Genomic DNA, 22,454 nt, shown 5'->3' on the forward strand with positions numbered 1-22,454 from the left:
GAAACACTCATTTAAATTAATTAAAGGAATTATGAGTTTATTTGGATACCTTGTGTTGAAAACCTTCTGGCTTTTTTTTTGTGTAGAAATCAGACTTATTTTTTTGAACAAATAGGCTTATCTCATAAATGTATTATCATAATTATCCTAGTCATAACAATTTCTTTTTTGCATGGAGTTACAATATCATAATCATAGATCAATAATAATAAAAAATCATAAATCAATCAGTAACAATAAAAAATCATAAATCAATAATAATAATATGTCAGATCTTACAGCTATCTAAAAAATCTTTAACGCTATAAAAACATTGGTCAATTAAATAATCAAATAACTTTATCCTAAACTTCGACATTGGTAAATTTTTTATGTTATCAGATAACTTATTATATAGGGTGACAGCCATACAATATGAATTACGAGAGCATATCGCTAGTCTTTGTCGTGGTATTTCCAATTTAAATTTTTGTCGCCGGCTTTCGTTGTCAGGCTTCCTATCAAATAGATGCTCATGTTTCTTTACAAATAGACATGTCTCAAATATATATAGACATGGCAAAGGTAATATCTTTTTCTTTTTAAATAAAGGCCGACATGGAGCTATTATATCCGCACCACACAGTGATCTGATACATTTTTTTTGTACTCTGAAAGCATTTATAATATCGACAGAGTTACCCCATAGTATTAGTCCGTAACGCAGTATAGATGCAACATAGCCATGGTATGCAGTTGTGGCTGCTTCTTCAGAGATTGTATTTCGTAGACGATATAGTGCAAATACGAACCTATTAAGTTTTTTACACGTAATATGTATATGTTCTTTCCAGTTACAATATTTATCTATTGTAATCCCCAGAAAAGTTGCCGACGGCACGACATTTATTTTTTCATTATTATAGTTGATGCTAAGGTTAAGGGATGAGCTATTATAGGTCTGGAATTCCACTACTTTTGTTTTATTTAAGTTAACGCAAAGGTTATTCATGTCAAGCCATTGAATAATTTTGTTTAGTGCAATATTGATGTCTTGTTCAAGTTCATTTTTTATTTTACTTTCAACTATTAAGGTAATATCGTCAGCAAAAAGGATTGTATCATTATTAACCGTGTCTGGTAAGTCATTGATATAGAGCAAAAACAGCAGTGGACCCAGGATACTACCCTGGGGAACTCCGGATTTAACCTCTTTATATAGTGATCTATGAGTAGATTTTTGTTTATTTTTTACTGTCGTAATCTCAACACATTGCTGACGACTATGGAGATAGCTCTTTAGCCAGTCGTAGCCTTTGCCTCGTATACCGTATTTAAATAGTTTTTCGAGAAGAATCTCATGGCTGACGCAGTCAAAAGCTTTGGACATATCCAATAGTATTGCGGCAACTGAACATTTTTTGTTGAAGGCACCATTTACCTTTTTAATTAAATCAAAGCATGCTAATGTAGTTGAGCGCTTTTTTTGGAATCCGTACTGGTTCGTTTTCAGAATATTATTTTTATCAATAAAGTCGTTTATTTTTATATGCATTACTTTTTCAAGAATTTTTGAAATAATTGGTATAAGGGTTATAGGTCGGTAATTATTCATTTCATTTTTAGCACCCTTTTTATGTATAGGTTTAACAATAGAATACTTTAATTTTTCAGGAAAGGTACCATCTTGAAAAGACATATTTATTATGTGGCATAATGGCCCTGTTATTGTTGCTGCACAAGCTTTTACAATCTTCGTTGTAATGTTATCATAACCTGTAGAATTAGTATTTTTAAGATTTTTAATCACTTTATACAGGTCATATTCAATGATAGGCGTTAAGAACAAGGTATTAGTGTTAAGTGGTATGTTTTTTGTAGAATTGTAAATATTTGTGGCTTGTTTATACTTAGTTATATTAATAAAGTAATCGTTGAATTTTTCTGCAATGGTGTATGGATCATTATGGACGTCAGAGTTAATTCTTATTTCATTGATGTCATTTGATTTATTGTTGCAATTAAAGTTATTCTTAATTAATGTCCATGATGCTTTACATGTATTCTTAGCTCTTTTAATGTATCCTAAACTCTCTATTTTTTGTGACCTAAAAATACAGTGTTTTAATATTTTTGCATACCTGGTGTATTTTCTTAGATTTGATTGTTTATTAGTTTTTGAATATATGTAATTTAAATAGAGATTTCTTTTCTTAATACAACACTTTTTAATACCTTTTGTTAACCAACTTGTTCTTATTCCTTTTTTTACTGTTTTAACTAGAATATGTGGAAAACATAGATCATAGAATAGCGTGAAGATTTCATGAAACTTGTTAAATGCTGCATTAGTTTCCATCTCATCGTATACTTCGCTAAAGGATAGAGATGCAATGTATTTGCAAAATTTATCAATATTTTCGCGACTATAGTCTCTCTTGCTCTCAAACCAGAAGGTGTTATTTTTAAGTTTATTTGCTGTAAACTTACAACCAATGCTTTGCGCGGTGTCGTGATCCGAGAGAGCTAATTGGTGTGTCCGCTGTGAACTTTCATAATAAAATAAGACGAAGATTCGAAACTCAAGGAGACGTTTTGCATAATATTCTATATTGTATTGTAGATAAATGTAGATATAGTTATTAAGAAAGTGCACGACCTTTTATGAAAATATATATTCACTCCTTAAGAATCCGAAGCTCATGTTTGGATTCTACTTTTAGTTAAGAAATTTTATACAAACATGTCTTTTTCAAGTGTTTTTAAATTAAATAAGAATGTACAATATATTTGAGCATTTTTAAGATACTTACTTAGGTAGGCGGCAGTGTGTATAAAATAATCTTACCTAGATCTAAATATGAGGAAAGATTTGAAAAAATGGATGTAAAATATGTAATTAACTTTTTATTAAGAAACAAAACATAATTATAACGAATGAGAACGATGATCCTGTAGAAGTATGATCTGTCTTGCAGAAATTAATGATATTTTAAAATAAATAAAATGACATTCTACAATAACATCTAAGTTAAATAATTTGATCATGCCTCAATGAAAAAGAAGTTCTACGTGTAAATACAATACCAAGAAATCATGTTTGGAAGAGATCACTATAGTTATAAGGTCTCATTTTGTTTGTAAAACTAACCTGTATTTTATTCTTTGTCATAATTTTAAGCAATATAGTGGTTTAAGCAGAACCTAACAATAATAGTTTTAAGATCTGTATACTAACCCAAATTCGCAATAAAGATGATTGAATTGAATTGAATTGGTTGAATTGAATTGAATTGATTAAACTAAAAATAAATAAATAAATAAACACCAGTATTAATATCCCCGGACGCCTCCGCTCCTCAAACACCCAGCAAACAGTTAAGCATGTCCTGAAGGACACGCCGCGCCGCGCCGGCCGGTTGGAGCTCGAGTTCGAGGTTGACTCAGAAATTACAACCTCTAACTGGAATTACTTTTATGTGGTGAACGTTCAGGACCAAAATTGGCCTACTTTCGCGTCGCGTCGTATCATGAAGGCAGTGGCTATAACAAACAAATAGATTGATAATACTAGTACCATTTTATAAAATAATAACTAAATAAGAATATTTACGACACTTAAGGACCCTGAAATACAAATATCAGGGGGTTTTCCAGTTAATCTTGGCTACCAAGCAAACATATCGCTACAATTTACACTCATGAAATATAAATATATTTACAAAATCCCGCTGGGAGTAATCTAAGTTGGCAAACTCAATTTGTTCGTAGACGTAGGCTAATGAAGGTGCGTATGTACCTACCTATGTACATACACGTTAATATTAAAATAGGTAAATTTTATATGTTACCTTTTGTAGGCGAATTAGAAGCTAGAACAAAATAGTTCATACTCACATACAAAGGACCCCGAACCATCGTAGACACTAGATATTGTAATAGTAAGGTATGAAGAACATCCAAAAAACCTCGAATTTTGACCTTTGACCCCGAATAACTTTTGTAGCACACAGGATCGATGGGGATTTTTAAAACTTTATTTATAACTAGCTGATGCCCGCAGCTTCGCCCGCGTGGATTTAGGGTCTGAAATCCCGTGGGAAAGTTGTCACAAAGTTCCTCTATCGATTAAAAAAAAAATTACGCAAATCGGTTCAGAAATCTCGGAGATTTCGGTGTACATAGGAAGAAAAACACAACTCCCTTTTTGAAAGTCGGTTAAAAAAGTAGCCTATTTTACTCCCTGATCAATCCTCTACTTGTCTGTGAAAACCCCGTCAAAATCGGTCCAGCCGTTCCAAAGATTAGCCTTTTCAAACAGACAGACAGACAGACAGACAGACAGACAAAAATTTTAAAAACGTGTGATTTAGTGTTGGTATCGTTCAAATAACCATATGAGCTTAATATGAGGTAGTTATTTCGAAATTACAGACAGACACTCCAATTTTATTTATTAGTATAGATACCTACATACTTAATTATATTTGATGAATGAAATTAACGAACGCAACGCAAGAGTAAACATTAGCAAGATTCTACAAACACGCTCAGTGTATTGAACACATGGGGAAAGTGTTTACTTTGGCATGAATTTAACTCTTACTAATTACGGTGTTCACTATTCACAGGTGGTGATTGTACATAGGTAAGGTTCACCTTACCTATGTACAATTTTGTGCAGCCAACCTTCATTTAAATTAAGCGTAAGCATTTTTTTTTATATTACAAGAAGCCTGCAGAATAAATCTTGGGAACGTTCTTTAGACGAAACTGGTATTATGAAATTAATAAAGTAGGTAAATAAAAATGTATGTGGACTCAGATGCAAGCCGGGACAAACGCTAGGACGCGAAACGAAGAAAATGTCTCAATCAAGTGCAACTCTTACATAGCAAGTTCGTAGTTGCAGATAGGTAGGTTTATTAAAATTGCGCGCTACTTAGGTAAATGCTGAATATTAAAGTCTTATCCATTTACCAATTGTAGAAAGAAAGTTTCTTGTTTTTCCTAATAGCTAACTTTTTGTACTTGTGAGACAAAAGTCCCATAAAAATTAAGATAGTAAAAAAACTTTTGTATCATTGTTTACTACCATTTCAATGTGTTATCCCTCTTCAAAACTGTAATAACACTTTTGTGGGGAAACTAAATTAAACTCCAATTAAGGGCAATTGGAAGGAAAATGGGTAACAATAATAATGTGACTTTTGACAACTGTTTTTCCCTTCGGCGAAGTCGAATAGCCGACTACCGATAGGAAACGGTAAAGGTGATAGCCTGCCTAGTGGTTTAGACGTCAGTCTTCTGTTCGGGAGGTTGGGTGTTCGTTCCCGGGCACGTACTTCTAACTTTCAGAGCGATGCGTTTTAACAGTGAAGGAAAACATCGTGAGGAATTCTCCATAATATTCTCAAAGAAGCGTGAAGTTTGTCAATCCACTGTGGGCCAACGCTATCTCATTCTGATCCGATCCCATGATCCGTAGTGGGCCGGCGCGGCGGTAGGTTGATCATGATGATGAAGGTAATGGTAATCATTGGAGATGCAGTAACTCAAAGAAAAACCTATCTCTATCGAATAATGATCTTCTTGATAGTGTATTGACGCACCGGCCTGATAAACATTGACGCGTAAAGTTTATCGAATCAAAATAAAATACATAAATAAGAAATATAATTAAACTAGTGACGAGTTTTCCAATTAATTTCAAAAGTTCGTAGAAAACGTTGATAAACATTTTGTAAACCGAAAAAGGTACAAGTATAAATTAAAAATTTATAACACCCCCGACAAGTGAAGGTTGCAGTAACTAGAAAAGAGCTGATAAAATTTTCAAACGGCTAAACCGATTTTTTTAGATTATAGCTAAGAACACTCTTGATCAAGCCACCTTTCAAACAAAAAAAAAAACTAAATTAAAATCGGTTCATTATTAAGGAGCTACGATGCCACAGACAGATACACAGATACACACGTCAAACTTATAACACCTCTCTTTTTGGGTCGGGGGTTAAAAAAATATTACGACAGACTTGTTTACCAGCCTCCACCCTATGTTACCAATATGTAAACCATATTTTCACGAATAAACTTATCTTGTCTTATCTTTGTCTGGCAGGTAAGCGGCGTGATGCGTCAACGCCTGTGATGTCCGGTCTAATATGCAGTGGGGCGGCCTCTACTTTGTGTGTCTAGCATTATGCTGCTTCCATACTGCGTCAGGTGAGAAGAATCCCATTATTATTTTTATTAAAAAGCGGTGATAGCTTAGCGGTTAAGACGTCGTCTGTGGGTCCGGGGTTTGACCCCGGGCACGCACCTCTAACGTTTCGGAGTCAGTGAAGTAAAACATCACAAGGAAACTGTTTGAGAAAACCAGGCATGCTAATAAGTTCTCCATAATGTCCTCAGAGGCTTAAATCCGTTTAACCGATTTTGACTAGTTTACATTCAAATTCAAATTAAAAATATTTTTATTCAATTAGACTTTTACAAGTTCTTTTGAATCGTCAAAAGCATCTACCACTGGTTTGGAATGCCTTTCCTACCGAGAAGAACGAGCAAGAAACTCGGGGGTTGCTCTTTTCAAAGATTTGATATACAGTATTATACATTCCGAGCCGTCCCTGAGATGTAAGCTATCTCTGTTATCGAATAATAAATCAAGAATATACTTCTGAGATTTGAACGATAAGAAATTTTTCTTATTACCTACTTACTCCTACAAGAAGATTTTCCATTTATCTTGCCTCAAATAAGATTTTGTGAAGGAGATCATATTTGTGATATACTTATAAAAGAAACCCTATTTTAAATTAACTTCCAACAAGTTTTGTTCGTTCAATTATTGTTTGTCAAAGTAACAAAAGTCTGACAGAACAAAACCCGCAGGGTAACATAATTGGGGTTACCGCCCCACATTAGCTGTGGACAACGTTTTGGCAAAGTCTAAAAAGCATTAAAAGTTTACAAAGTTACGAGTCCGCGGTGGTCTCGGGTTGTTATGTTAGCCTAGTTACAAAAAGCCATAGTAAAGGTTTGTTAACCGACTTCTTTTTGTTTTATTGACATCATTATAGATTCTTCTCAGTGCTGACAGAGAACACAGATGATTCAGCGCTATCGTCCACGTAGATATCCCATACCAGCTCCTCGATTATATTTTCTGGAACAAAAAGCCTAAACTTAATGTGTTAACTAAGTAGTTAAGATATAAGTTATCTCCATTCCAAATTTCAGCCAGGGGATAAAAAAGTAGTAGACGTCCAAACATCCAAACTTTCACATTTATAATATTATAGAATAAGGATTAGGAAATTGTAATGGTTAGAACATTGTAATGGTTAGAGAGGCATTCAAGGGTATAAAATAAGGCCGCACGGTGTAGTTATAATAATTATAAAGGGCTTTGTCAAAGGGATGTCTCTGAAACCGGAGGGTTTAATAATAATTACTGGTAATTGTTTTGGTGGTTACTGTTAATCTATAGAATTAAACTACTCTGTTATTGAAAGACCTCTGTAGCTTGGAGACTTTTTGGCGTCGCACGTCCTTTTTAACCCCCGACCCAAAAAGAGGGGTGTTATAAGTTTGATGTGTGTATCTGTGTATCTGTCTGCGGTTTTGTAGCTCCTAAACTAATGAACCGATTGTAATTTAATTTTTTTGTTTGAAAGGTGGCTTGATCGAGAGTGTTCTTAGCTATAATCCAAGAAAATCGGTTCAGCCGTTTGAAAGTTATCAGCTCTTTTCTAGTTACTGTAACCTTCACTTGTCGGGGGTGTTATAAATTTTTAATTTACACTTGTACACAATGAGAATACACAATTTGATTACTAGCACTGGTTCGTGCGAAGTTTAGGCAGCCAACGCACAAAGATCGCGCTAATATGGAACGTGTCTAAGGGTGAGATCTATAGAGCGCGCTCTGCCTTAGAGTTAAAACGAGACAGAGCTATATCTCTCACATAAATCTGTCTCGTTTTAACTCAATCTTAAGTCAAAGCAAAGTCAAAGTGCGCTTTATAGATTTCAGCCTCAGATAGACTTCCGTGGGTACTTACTGGATACGCCCGAAGCTACCGATGCGTGATGGCTTATGCGTTCATACACTAAACACTATGAAAATGTATGGTCTCGCTTCCAAGTCACCTACGTAAGACGCGTGCAGCCGATAGCTGTAATACCTGTCGTCGAAAATGTGTTCGCAATAAGATAAAAAGATTAATTTAGTCACCCAGAATCCTTTTTTATCTAACCTTACTTTAACAGACTACTAAAACTGATTTAGAAGTCGGTAAAAATGGAAAATGGAGAGTGACACACAAGTAGAAGTACCCTGTAGGTTTCTTGACAGACACGACGAACGGACGGACAGACAGACAGACAGACAGACCGACAGATAGACAGACAGACAAACAAACAGACAACAAAGTAATCCTATAAGGGTTCCGTTTTTCCTTTTGAAGTACGGAACCCTAAAAATTGAGTGTGTCTTCGACGTGCGTATTATTGATGCGTCAATCGCTTCAGCCGCGACCTTTGAAAGTTTTTCTGCCCCATAAGCTCACATTTGCGGTTTTAAGCATAGTCCGCCGCATTTACTCTTTAAAAAGAGTAAAATGCAGTAAAAATACGAATAAAGTAGCGAGGTACAGAATAATAAGAGATAATAGTCGCATAAAATATCAGATATTCTCGCTCGGTCAGAACATAATCGTTGAAGGCTTGTAGTACTCGGAGCTATTAACTCCATTAAATCGTTATTTCATTTTTACACCACGAGTTACCGTTTTACTATAATCTGCAAAAATAATACCTTTTTACTAATCAACAATACTATTATTTGTATAATTTTTTTCCCTAAAATATTACCCAGGTGATTAGGCAAATTGATATCAAGTAAATATCATGTGGATGCTTAGAAAGAGCCTCAAAAGCTCAAAGGTTAGGGAGCGGGCTGAATATCGAAAGGTCGGCGATTCAAACCTTACCCGTTGCACTGTTGTTGTACTGCTCCTAGTAAAAGCTTTACACTTAGTAGGAAGGGAAACGGGCAGTAATATAATTAGTCGTGATTAACATAGCTACTATTCTTTTAAAAAAAAATCTGATATAATATATCAAGGACCATAATAGGTATGTACGGTACATTAACCGCCAATCACTTTGATCCAAAGACCAGATAAAGGTGAAAATAACTGACTAACCATAATTTTATATTAGTAGATCTTTATAATATATTCCGAGTCATACCATCAGCCGATCTAGCATGAATAATTTTGCAATCCACAGACACGCGCTGTCATAGGACAGCTGTAATATAACCATCCTGTGACAGCGCGCAATTGGAATTCCCGCTGGGCAGGAAATTATTCACGTTAGGGGTGCAGGTAAGGCTCATGTCTTGGTCATATAACTCGAGAAATAATATATCCAAGGATATATTATCCATCCAAGGCCCATCCACTTAATGTTATGAGAAAGAGAGTTAAGAGATTTTACTCGATATTACCTAAGTTTTTGGTCGCAGCAATGTACGAGCTGAATTGCACTTTATTACGTCTTAATATTACGAATACAGCCTTAAGTATTATATTTTGAGATACCATGAGCGACAAATTAATTTTTTTCGTTCTCATATTGTTGTATCATCCTCATATTGATTTCACATCACACTTCACACTAATATTATAAAGGCGAAAGTGTGTGTGTAAGTGTGTGTATGTATGTTTGTTACTCCTTCACGCAAAAACTACTGGACGGATTTGGCTGAGAATGGAGATAGATAGTATCCTGGATTAGCACATAGGCTACTTTTTATCCCGAAAAATCAAAGAGTTCCCACGGGATTTCGAAAAACCTAAATCCACGCGGACGAAGTCGCGAGCATCGGCAAAAACAATAAATTATGACCCATCTAAAAATGTGCTTCCTAGAACCGCTGCCGATTCCGGAAGATTATCACACAAACGGCCTTCGAACGCGTCGAAGCGATGAAAAGGACGGGCTGGCTCTGTCCAGGGAGATATTTAAGAACATTACGAAGAAGCTGCGGGAAAACATCAAGCTAGAAGCAGCTGACGGGAGCGATCATTTGTTACAGAGTGAGTATCGATTTCGCAAACCTTTTTGTATGCCAAAAGCTTGGTACGCCAGCGTATCTTTTTGAATAAATTATGACCGGAATATATCACCTTTCAAACAATAAATAAAACGTATTGAATCATAATATGCAAAGCTTTAAGTATTTATTTAAATAAAACTATATCTTTTATTCAGCCAAAAAGACAGATAGAGCACCAGGGACTTCGTCTGTGTTGGTGTTAGCTGGCGGCCGTGCTCTGCCTTTTTGGTGTGTTTTTTTTTTTGTTAAAATTGACTGAAAAGCACTCTAAGGGGGTGCCGTGCGTATGTCGGCGAGCACCGGCACAGACGGGGTCCATACTTGTATAGTTTAATTAACTTGTTACAAATTACTACAAACTTGACATTGGCTAATCTTTGTAAAGCCAGACGAGTGAAAAAAAAAGAGCACCAAATAACCGACCAAAGTTTATACTACTTAGTTCCACGAGACCCAGGTACTTACCCACCTCTTAAATCTAAATTATTTCTGCTATGAAAGTAGATATATCTTTTCTCAGATTCAAGACTTCCTGTAGAGAAGATCTTATAAATGATCAACGTTAAAAAAGTAAAGTACCTATCGACTCGCATTCTCACAATATGAAAAGCTTGCTATTCTATGGGCTAATAATATTTTATTTAGTTTCGTAATGACTATATACATTGAAGTTTCGATCTATTCAACCAGTCGAGTCCTTGACTACGCTGCCTCAACCTACCTAGCAATGAAACAATACTAGAGGATGCCCGCGACTTCGTCCGCGTGGATTTAGGTTTTTAAAGATCCCGTGGGAACTCTTTGATTTTCCGGGATAAAAAGTAGCCTATGTCCGTCCCCGGGATATAAGCTAATCCTGTACCAAATCTCGTCATAATCGGTTAAACTGTTGGGCCGTGAAAAGGTAGCAGACAGACAGACAGACATACTTTCGCATTTAGGTATAATGTTAGTATGGATTTACTGAAAAATATTTTGTCACGCAAGGTAGCCTTGGCAGGAACGGGGTGTTTAGAAGAGATGGGAATTTGAGGTCGATTCTTTTGAGCATTTTTAAATGTATCGAATACATGAAGTTTTAGACTGAGTTAAAAATCTCACAAATGACCTTACATATTAGTATTTAAATCAAAAACTTTATTGAGTGTTCATAAACATCTTGTAAGTTTTTAATATAAGCTTTGAAACAACTTGGGAATGACGCAACTGTAAATGCTATATTCGCTCGCTCGGTAGTTTCAAGGTAAAATAATATTTACTGACGTAGCTTCATCTACTTAACTAACTTAGCTTATCTTATGCGCTGTTGACATTACTTGAGATTTTATGTTAGTTATTACCATGAACCTTATAAGCATTACTTAAATGTTAATAACAGAATAACGTGAGTTTACTTTTTCATTCTTTTTTTTGATTAATGTCTTTTCTCAGAGCCAAATCAGCACAATGCAATTTGCCAATCTCAAATACTTACCTAACTTTTCTTATTCTTATAGGTACGACTGTTGAAAAGCCAAAAAGTATTTGTGACAGTAGTTATAATATAATTATTATTTAAGAACTTAGATGATATCCGCGACTTCGTCCGCATGAAATAAGGTTTTTTTTTTAAATCATATAGGAACGTTTTTAAATATATTCATGTGAAAATCACGTGAATTCGTTGATCTGTTGGTGCGTGATTGAAGGACAAAGGCGTCAAAAATTGCATGCCATCCCGCAGTAACCGTTTGATTTCCTGGAATAAAAAGTAGCCTATGTCACTCCCCAGGTCACTTACAATAGCTATGGAAAAAATCATGTCGATCCGTTGTTCCTTTGTTCCTTGGAGACATAGTAGCATACAAAGACACTTTCGCAATTAATAATTTCGATAGAGATTTCACCGACCTACTATTGTAATAGGTATGTCAATTTAGAAAAATATTGATGACAGCAGGTCGAGATGACAATCGGGGCTTGAGGCGGGGGGCCGCCCTGCACACCCGCACGTCAGCCGCGCTATCCTGTATCGGGTTAGCGCGGGGGCTGTGCGGGTGTGCGGGGCGTCCCCACCCCGATTGCCATCTCGACCTGTCGCGTAATATAGAGATATTAAAATCTCGTTTTAACTCTGTCCTATCTTTAAGAAAAGTCATCTTTATAAATCTAAGCCTTAAGGCCGATTCGCAACAATTGCGTACACGTGACACGTGTGTAGTGACGCGCGTAAACCCCTAATACACCGGGCTACGCATACGTCCACGCTTTACGCAAGTACGCGCTACGTCTACGCTTATGCAATGCTTACGCAGCCTATGTGAATGAGCTATTAAGCCTACGCGATAACAATTATTTTGTAAAGAGAAAGTCGTGGGCAACAGGAAGTCCACATTATTTTAACGTTTTACTATCGTGAGATTCCATGACTTAAGAGGAATTCGCTCAACGGTCACCCGTCGATTATTATGATCAAATGAAAGGAATTCGCTCAACGGTCACCCGTCGATTATTATGATCAAATGAAAATCAAACTACGATTGTATGGAGTAGGTAAGCGATGGAGAGATCCCTGTTATTTATTTATTTATTTATTTATTGTATTTACAATATTCTAAAACTATTTACATTGAATTCTTAGCGCCCTGAAGTCTTGGCGACTTGTCTGGGCGCTGTTAACTTGAGTTTGAAACTAGTCGGGCATATTTCGATAACTTGTGAAGTTTAACCGTTAACAGTAGTTTATACGGAACTAGAATACATCCTAGATTATTTTGTATTGGTAGTAAACGAAAAAATTTAAAAAACCATTGAATTACTTACCTACCTGAATGGGAAATTTTTACTTAATTGCGTCAAAGATCTTTTTGCCTTAAATTTTTACAGGTTGATTGACACGCTAATCAAGATTTCTATGCGACAAAATTAAAAACCAGGAAATAAAAGTAAAGTTTTCCAAAGGTACTCTTTTCGTTCAACGAGATTTTAAAGCACTTTTTTTGTGTCGTTATCGATGACCTGAATAGTAATTAAGCTTCAAAGAAATTAAGGAAAAAAACTCTGTCGATCGATGAAAAAATAATTTCCGTTCGGTTAAATATTTTTGAGGATTATATTTTGAAATATCCATACTAACGTTAAATATTGCGACTCTGCTTATACAAAACATAATGAATCTTACGAATTTTATTATATCTCTACTCCTATCAGGTATTATAAATGTGAAAGTATGTTTGTTAGTTCTGCAACGGACAAACGGTTCGCCGTATTTTTTGCTGGATATAACAAGTGAAAAATCTGGAAAGTGATAATATGTGACAACTTTTTATCCAGATGATTATCCATATCATATATCCATAGGATTTTTAAAACCATTTAACATACACATTCAATTAATGAAAGTGCGCTTGTTTGTTAGTTTATTGGTTTGTCCTTCAATCACATTGCAATGGAGTGACGGATCGATGTGATTATTTTCGTGAGTCGGTATATTTAAAGGACATAAGCTACTTTTAGTCCCGGAAAATCAAAAAAATCCCGCGGGATTTTTAAAAATATGACTCCACGCGAGCAGCTAGTATTTCATAATTCTTAAATAATATTTTGTTTCACAGATAAGGTCGAAGAATCCCGTCATTATGCTCCATATCAAGAATACCATCACTATGAACGGCACTGGGGCCCATACTTTGAGGAGAGGAACATCACCCAAGCGACGGCACATGTCGGCTCGGAAGCTCTATTGAATTGCCGAGTTGTTATGCTCAAAGACAAAACCGTGAGTTCTCTTCCATACGTCTCTTAACAGGGCTCTCTCCGTCACTCGCTTCATACAATCGTAGTTCCAATTTCATTTGAATATTAAGTAACCAAAGTCCATGAAATTTTGCAGACATATTCTAGAAACTAATATCTGTGTCTGTGGTGTTTTAGATATTTCAAAAAATATGTAGTTTTAAAATTACAGGGGCTCAAAGATTTGTATGTGAATTTTTAAGACCGCGTAACTTTGAAACCGAATATTTTAACAGAAATCTGGAAAACCACAGACATAGATATTAGTTTCTAGAATATGTCTGCAAAATTTCATGGACTTTGGTTGCTTAATATTCAAATGAAATTGGAACTACGTTTGTATGAAGCGAGTGACGGAAAGACCTCTCTTAATACAATGAGTAGACATTGCAGAGTGGATTCTAAGCTAGAACGTCAATGTAAACTGAAATATAACAATAAATGGCGAATGAATAAAGCATGTACTAGTACTAGCCTAGCTGAATAAGGGCGGTAGCATGCCACCTAGTTACATTGTAAAATCCATGCCAAACCACAGATTAGATGATAATAAATTAGCAAATTTATGTAAATAGTACGTAAAATTAAGTCTTATCCAATGTGATGTGTTCAAAATTATAATAACATCTAAGAGTTGAAATTGGGCGAGCATAAAAAGCCTAAAAGTGGAAAACCCTAGGTTCATCCACTAAAACAGGATCGGCTTCATGATCCCTTTTATAATAATGAAATCTCGTAAATAAGGCTTTGTTCAAGTAGGAGAATAGAGTATCTCAAAATGTGTCTATATAGCTACTCATACTTTGTAACAGTCTGGAAGAAAGTAAAATAGGTATTGAATAAAATGAATGTCAAAGAGATGCAATCTTCTGTAAAAGAGTTTATTTCCTGCTGCTCCGGTATTGAATTTGTGAACTCTTTTACATCAAGCATTCTATAGCAAATCTAGAAGAAGCTTTGTATATTGTTGTGATGAGGAGGTAGAATGTGACGTAATAGCACAATTGACGAGATAGATAACATTATCTGTGCTAAGATTATAAAGAAGAAAGATTTGAAAGCTATCTACTTCACTCAGAACCAACATAGACAATAAGTTACATTTTAGGTAGGTACTGCGGATGAAGAAAAATAAAAAAATTATTAGCAAAGGATTAATGTACATTGTAGTTGAAATTTTATAAATAGGTAGGTACATATCCATTGCTAAAATTGTATTTATCATCATCATTAATCCATCGCAAACTCACTACTGAACATGGGCCTCCATAATCCAGAATCTCAGGTAAGCAGATTTTCTCGCGATGTTTTCTTTCATTATTGAAGCAAGTGATAAAATGTACTATTTAGCAAAGTTAAAAATGTACAGCAAGCGTTTCAAATATTTACATTTTGTACTAAACTATGATACAAATAACGATTAAAACTTTGCCTGGAAAGTGCCAAATGCGGACGGAATTCAAAATAGTCCGACAGTTTTTTGTTGGCACGGAATGCCCGCGTGATAAGTAGGTACATAAATGAGGATTAAAGATTGCGGATGCCTTAAAATTGATGGTAAACCAATAAATCGACGGTATACCGATAAATCTCGTAAAGTCGATGGTAAACCAATTAATCGTACCGTATTGCAGGTTCAAACCAATAATATCGAGTAAGTTTCTAAACCCAATCTGACTTTACTAGATAAACCATCATCAAATTCGTAATAATATATTAGATTGGTGCATGCACAGAATTCATCTCTGAGCGCATTATTAGATATATATTATGATTTAGATATTATATAATATATCATTGCCATTTTACCGCTAGACAGGTATAAAAAAATAAAATAGCTATTACAATACCTTACATTATTTTCACGTAAAAAAACATATACTATTCCATGTTTTTCTTACGATATTCTAAATAAAATTATCATAGATAGGTAGTATAACTTGAAAAATGACAAACTTTCAACCCTTAAACCCCAATGCTTACCAAAATTATTGTTAATGGGCACCTAAGTCATAAAAGGAATCCACTGTCAAAATTGAAAGTTTCAGACCCCAGCGGCAGGCTGTGTGTTGATGGATCAGTCAGTCAGTCAGGACAAGTTATTTTTTGTATATAGATAATAATAATCTGTAGGTACCTAATAATGTTATATTCTGTCAATCAGGTCATGTGGCTGAGGAACACGACAGACACCGCTCAGCTCCTCACAGTTGGCCCGGCGCCCTACGCCGGCGATAACCGGGTAGCTGTCAAATTTCAATACCCAAATAATTGGAGGCTTAGCATTAATCCAGTAAAGTGGTCTGATGCGGGCCTATATATGTGCCAAATATCTACACACCCACCGAGAATTATATATGCTAATTTCAGCGTACTACGTAAGTAAACTGTGCTTTCAGATAAGACCCTATTTTACTTAAGGCCTGTATGTTTAGTATGAGGCTTTATATCCTCACCAATGTTGATAGAATTCGAGCATCAAACACAATAACGTTAGAGTAAGCTTTGACCTAAAGTTCCTTATATTTAACACCACCGATTTTAATTTCGCATTGTTTCCGCTTGGAGCGTTTGCAGTAATGATGAATTTTAAATTTAAAACAAGGCAGATAAGGTAAATTTTAACTAACACTGAAATATCTTGTAATTTGAATTCTATCAACGAAGATGGCATGTAAAATCGCAAACTCTGTTCAAACCTTTAAATACAAAACCTATATTTTTTAGTTTTAAAATGTTAAGATAAAATAATGAAAGAAATGGAGTCCTCTACACAGTAAATTAGAAAACGAGTCGATGAATTGATTCACCCAACCACTTCAGTTTGTTGATCCATATAAAACTCTGAAATGTCTATTCACAAAAAAGGATCACCGTTTTTGGGTCTCATTTGCTGGGAAACCGAACATTTTCAAGAATCACGCATAGCCTTTCAGCCTCCTAAATTACTTTCTTGGATTACCTTCATAAAACATAAAGCTCCAATTCGCATTGTTTGGAAAAGTAAAAGAAGAGTTCTTAACCCATTTTTGTATAATTTAAAGCGCGTATGTGAATTAATCACAGAAATGAATTGAATTTATCTCGCAAAGCTATTATGCATTTGCTTTTTATGAAAAATATATGAAGCGATGAGTACAACAAGCGGCCATACGAGGGAAATTGCGTCATACAAAATGGAAGCGTGGAGTGATTAATGCTGAAGGCAACAATATTGTAAAGGATAAACGCTTTACGGTATAATAATTGTTTGCGTCTGTATCTGCATGAATACTTTATTGAATTGCCTATAGAACTAAAGTGATGAAATAAAAAATACTTCATTTTGGCTACAACGTTAAATGCTACGTTATGTTTTTGAAATAACCACTATACCTAGGTAATATTTAAATAATAATTGGTGCGTTTTGAAATAACTGCAAATACTAGGTACTTATTTTATGAATTTAGCACAGTTTAACTGTTACACACACAGTCTGCACGATGACTAACAGTAACAGTAGTTGGTATTTAATAAATAGAACTAAAAATAACGATATTTAATTAATCTCAAAATGCATATATAAATATAACCCTTTTAAAAAATATTGCTGACACAGTAATCAATATAAGTATATGAAATACACCATGAATACGTTAACATTGAATCATTAACGGATAGGCTAGCATTTCTTAGTAATTATAAAAAATAGGTATACTTACACTCTATATTCCTTTAAAAATATTTAAAAGAGTTATTTAAAGTCATCTTCATTCTAAAACCATTACTCTTTGCAGCTCCCGTATTAACAATAAATGGCGATAAAACACACGACGTAAAAGATAGGTTCTATAAAGCTGGCAGTTCCATAAAGCTTTCCTGCGTTATATCAGAGGAATACGTTGTGTCGCTACCCACTAAACCAGCAACGACTACTAAAACGTTGCCGTCGACAACAACGCCTTTAACGACTACAACGGAATTGACTACTAAAATGAGCACAATATTCAATAGAATAGATTTAATGTTGAATAAAAGTTGGAGTGTAGAGACTACGACGATTACGTCAACAGTTAGTATAAGTACGACGGCTAAGAGCACGGAGTGGACGACTACAACAGAACTAACTACTCTTAAGCCGGTCACAAGAGCCGTGGTGAACAATGTGTACGGGCTCACTTGGAAAAAGCAAGGCAAGGACTTTGTTGATTCGGTCACGTGGCGTAATATGAGGTAAGAAATTATTAATTTAGTTAATGATTTTTCAGTCGCCAAATAATCTTTGAAGTAAAAATATGACATTTTGAAAAGTTTTGAATCAAAAATCAAAATCTGTCACATTTATTCCACGATCACGTAATGATACAATATAAATGTTTATTTATTTGTGGCTACTCATTTTAAAAACTGACATTTTCTATAAACCAAATAATAATAACGATTTACGTACTGCCTATAATTTAGAGCTGATACTAGTATGGAGCGACCAGACTAAGTATATTATTATAATAAAGCATGTTTTAAGCCATGGCTTATAACGTCTTATTTAGTCATGAAACTCAAGTTTCAAAAACAAACACCAATTTTCAGAGTTCCATAAATTGTTGTGCCTAGTTTAGAAGCATGTTATAGAACAATGTTAAATAACTTGGACATATTATCGAATAAAAGAATTTTGTATAACATGTTAAATACACCTAATTTGGACTGACCTAGTACTGCCTGTCTATTTCCTCGCGTTTTTATACATCATGTCCTATTGGTAACATGATAAGATAGTAATCATTAATAGATGATGAAAATGATAGATTCACTCCCTTGATAGATAATAGAAGAATGAATAATATCAAAGGAATCTGGTTTGTGAAAGTCATTCGATATGGAAGCCAGGAGACGTGGCGCTCAAATCAATAAGCCGTAACAATGCTGGTCTTATGAACGGATAATAATTTCATAGCGTTTCAGTTTTCTTTCTTTTCTGTCTGAATGTTGCGATATTGAAAGGCTTTTACGGGTGTTTTACTTTTTATGTATACATCAGTATTGAATACTGTCAAGTCTTGACTTGATAGCTTTATGACATACCTACTTATAGAGTCTGCAATTCAATCATTTAGAACTCCATCTGTTCGCATCAAATTTTTCTTACTAATGTCTCTAATGCTCATATTCTCGTAGGCGTCTATCGATTTACGATGGTGATAGTGATGATAAATTTGTAATTCCAAAATTGTGATAATATGTTATCGCACGACAAATAGTCCAAATTGAAGTTGGTGGTTGAAACTGAACATGGCGCTTTGCGCAGATAATAGACAAGAATTAAATACAAAGTCCGGATGAGATCTATTTTTGTACGATGCGCAATCAGACACTTTGTGTTCAAAATGGACTACTAAGTTTTGCGCGCACTATATTATATATATCAATACTCTTCTTCCTTTCTTCTTTCTTTCTTCTTTTTGGTCAGATTTCCGCACTTAAACGTTACCATCTGTTGTGCGTGTATATCAATATATGCGTGTATATCATTTCTAGTACTAAAATATCTCTTGCTTCGTATTATCCACCAGTTGGCACTGGGCTGTGTTTCCACCAAAGATGTGCGTAGCGAGATGTGTGTACAACCAATTATTTCATTTTCGCAGTTCAGCTCATTGAACATTTTCCTATCCGAGTGTAAAAAGCTTGACTGTGAAAGTCTCCCTTGATTTTACGTACTAAACACATTTTATATGAATTGTTTATAATAATTTTCAATGTACTTTTGCAGCGCCACCATCAGCGTAACATCCGCATCACAAAACGACTCCGGAACTTACACGTGTACCTTACTCAACCATTCGCAAGTCACAGTCAACGTGCATGTTTTGATTGGTAAGTATTTATCGACTCACCGGCCTGCAACAATAAACGTAGTGTCAATAATAAACTATGCAAAACCTAAAATTCATGATCAAAAGTGAACTTAGGTACATAACATTATAATTCATCACACCATGTACCATAGTTTAAAAAGTGCATAGTTTCCTTTTTTGTAACCTGTCATTTGTGATTTGTAATGCAATAAAGTATATGTACATACATACATACATGCACCATGCACCTCCTGTTCTCGCACTTGTATTAACCAAGAAAGCAATACAAACTACCACCATGCAACAACGCCCAAACATGCGTAGCGTACATTTAGTAAAAAAAAAAAATTCAGATACGGGTTAGCCCTTAAACTGCAATATCAGCTGGTGGTAAGTGATGATACCGCCGCCATCCATCGTCGTGTCTATCGACAACGCTGTATGAAATAATCAAAATCTCACCTTCTCTCTATAGTAAAATAAAATAAGCTCTATTTATTCAGCTACTACATTTTTTGTAGCGACTTTGAATTGACTGGAACCGGCGAAGGGTGAAATGCACGAAAGGCGGGTGCCATCACGGCTACCGCGTGTAATTACGAGGAATTTGAATGTTGTTGTTGCCACTACTTTAGTTTTCCGTTTGCTTAAAATATAAGAAACCTTCTTGGAGTAACACGTAGGCAACGCGATTTGCCTGGCGCTTTAGACCTTCTGGAGTTAGGTTATACACTGGTATCGTGATTTCATCGTCAGTGGTATGAGCTGCGTATAGTAGCGCTTCTCACAAAATACATTATAAACCCACCCAATATTTCTTTACTAACTTAAAAATCACACAGTCCTAATACCATTTTATTTTTCTCCCTAGGTGAAAATCAAGCGGCCGTTCACCACGATACCTGGAACAAGGGATCCGTCTTCTGGAAACCACATAATTTGTGTTTATTATCCATCGTAGCGATATTATTAATTTTAACTTAAAATTAACTTAAACATAAATTATTATTATTGTGAATTAAACCCAATTTGTACTACACAACATTGTACCTGACGAACAAGTTATTTCAAGCACCATACCTTGTTTTAAATTGCATTGTTATTTGTTAAAATTTATTCTGTATACCAAAAAAAAATCATACTTTTTTTTACTTTAAAATTTAAATTAAAAAATCCCGACACATTCCTCAATTAATCATTATAATATATAAAAATAATATCAATCCTCCAAAAAATAAATAAAAAATATTTGAGGACGGCTAAGCTCCGGATAAGCTAAACCGAGCAAAGGTCTAAGTCAAAAAATAATGCCTTTATGAATTTAATTGTATAGAGAAACTGGATTTTTTTATCGCTGACACTAATTCCTTTATATGACAAGCGAGGTATTTGTTTTATCTTGGGCAAATATAAAACAGACGGCTTCTTGCGGATAGAGATATTACTTCGCGTGTTGACTAATAAAGAAATATTTGCTTTTATGTAACTCCATTAATGGTTAGGCCACAAGGACCAAAAATCAAAAAGAATTATTATTGTACTAAAATACCGTTCATACTACCTGCAAGTATTTTATAAAGGTAGGTATAATTAATTATTGTGGTTTCCCATGGCATAATTTTTATTAGTTTTACTCTTTTACTAAATGGGTAGTAGGTATCACAAAGCTCTAGATTTCTAGGATTGCAATGCCTAGTGCTCTAGCTAGCAATCCTAGGAAACAAGAGCTTAGCTCAAATGTTGAAAAACCATTTTAAGTATTCCTTGTACTTTTAATTTTATAGTTGTCCTACTTATTCCAACATGCCATGGTAACTTCCAGTAAGTGTAGCTTTATTTGTTGAAAACTTTTCAAAATATAAGTCAGGAAAAAATCATTTTCAAATGATTTAGTGAAGCTGACTCGTAAGGATTTATGACTTATTTATTCTTATGAATTCGTTTTGTTTATAAAATTAATTAACTGCATTTTATGCTTATTTCGTCAAAAAAAATTTGTGTTGATAAAGTTTGAAATTGTAAGATTTTAGATAATCTTTTCTATCGAGAAATTAAAGGCGTGGTTTTAAAAGATCATGTCTTCTTTATAGATAAGCATGCTATTTAAGAGGGCTTTCTCCGTCACTCGTTTCATAGAATCGTAGTTCCAATTTCATTTGAATATTAAGCAACCAAAGTCCATGAAATTTTGCAGACATATTCTAGAAACTAATATCTATGTCTGTGGTTTTCCAGATTTCTATTAAAATATTCCGTTTCAAAGTTACGCGGTCTTAAAAAATTTCATACAAATCTTTGAGCCCCTGTATTTTAAAACTACATATTTTTAGAAAAATCTAATACACCACAGACACAGATATTAGTTTCTAGAATATGTCTGCAAAATTTCATGGACTTTGGTTGCTTAATATTCAAATGAAATTGGAACTACGATTGTATGAAGCGAGTGACGGAGAGAGCCCTGTTAATAAGGTCTAGCTAGAGTTAAGAGTAACATAATTTTAAGAATTAAAGGATCATTTAGATTTAAAAATAACAAATACATGCTGTAAATAATAGAATTTATTATTGTTCATTACTCTGTATTAGAACAATAAATGAAAAATAATCATGATAATATAATATTATGTTGTTAATCTTTGTATTTAGTACAAAATGTACAGTAAACGTTTATTTTTAAAGACTTACGTAAGTAAACGGCATAGCCAGTTAAATATTATCATAATTTAAGTAT

At 34.5% G+C, this 22,454-nt stretch overlaps 1 protein-coding gene across 2 annotated transcripts in view; it reads left to right on the forward strand.

Annotated features, from left to right (window-relative positions):
* The window catches only part of LOC123874257, a 55,531-nt gene extending 34,679 nt beyond the window's left edge, over positions 1–20,852 (forward strand). The window contains exons 2-8 of one of the 2 annotated variants that reach the window (XM_045919497.1): positions 6,101–6,204; positions 9,921–10,088; positions 13,702–13,865; positions 16,047–16,260; positions 17,660–18,095; positions 19,636–19,739; positions 20,592–20,849. In XM_045919497.1, the coding sequence (XP_045775453.1) occupies positions 6,144–6,204; positions 9,921–10,088; positions 13,702–13,865; positions 16,047–16,260; positions 17,660–18,095; positions 19,636–19,739; positions 20,592–20,704 (1,260 nt within the window). In that variant the 5' untranslated portion in view covers positions 6,101–6,143 and the 3' untranslated portion in view covers positions 20,705–20,849. Of the gene's footprint in view, positions 1–6,100; positions 6,205–9,920; positions 10,089–13,701; positions 13,866–16,046; positions 16,261–17,659; positions 18,096–19,635; positions 19,740–20,591 lie in introns of both variants that reach the window. The other variant, XM_045919498.1, reaches the window with a different exon arrangement.
* The last annotated feature ends 1,602 nt before the right edge of the window (positions 20,853–22,454 follow it).

The sequence above is a fragment of the Maniola jurtina genome, chromosome 18, assembly GCF_905333055.1.
Source record: "Maniola jurtina chromosome 18, ilManJurt1.1, whole genome shotgun sequence".
NCBI lineage: Eukaryota > Metazoa > Arthropoda > Insecta > Lepidoptera > Nymphalidae > Maniola > Maniola jurtina.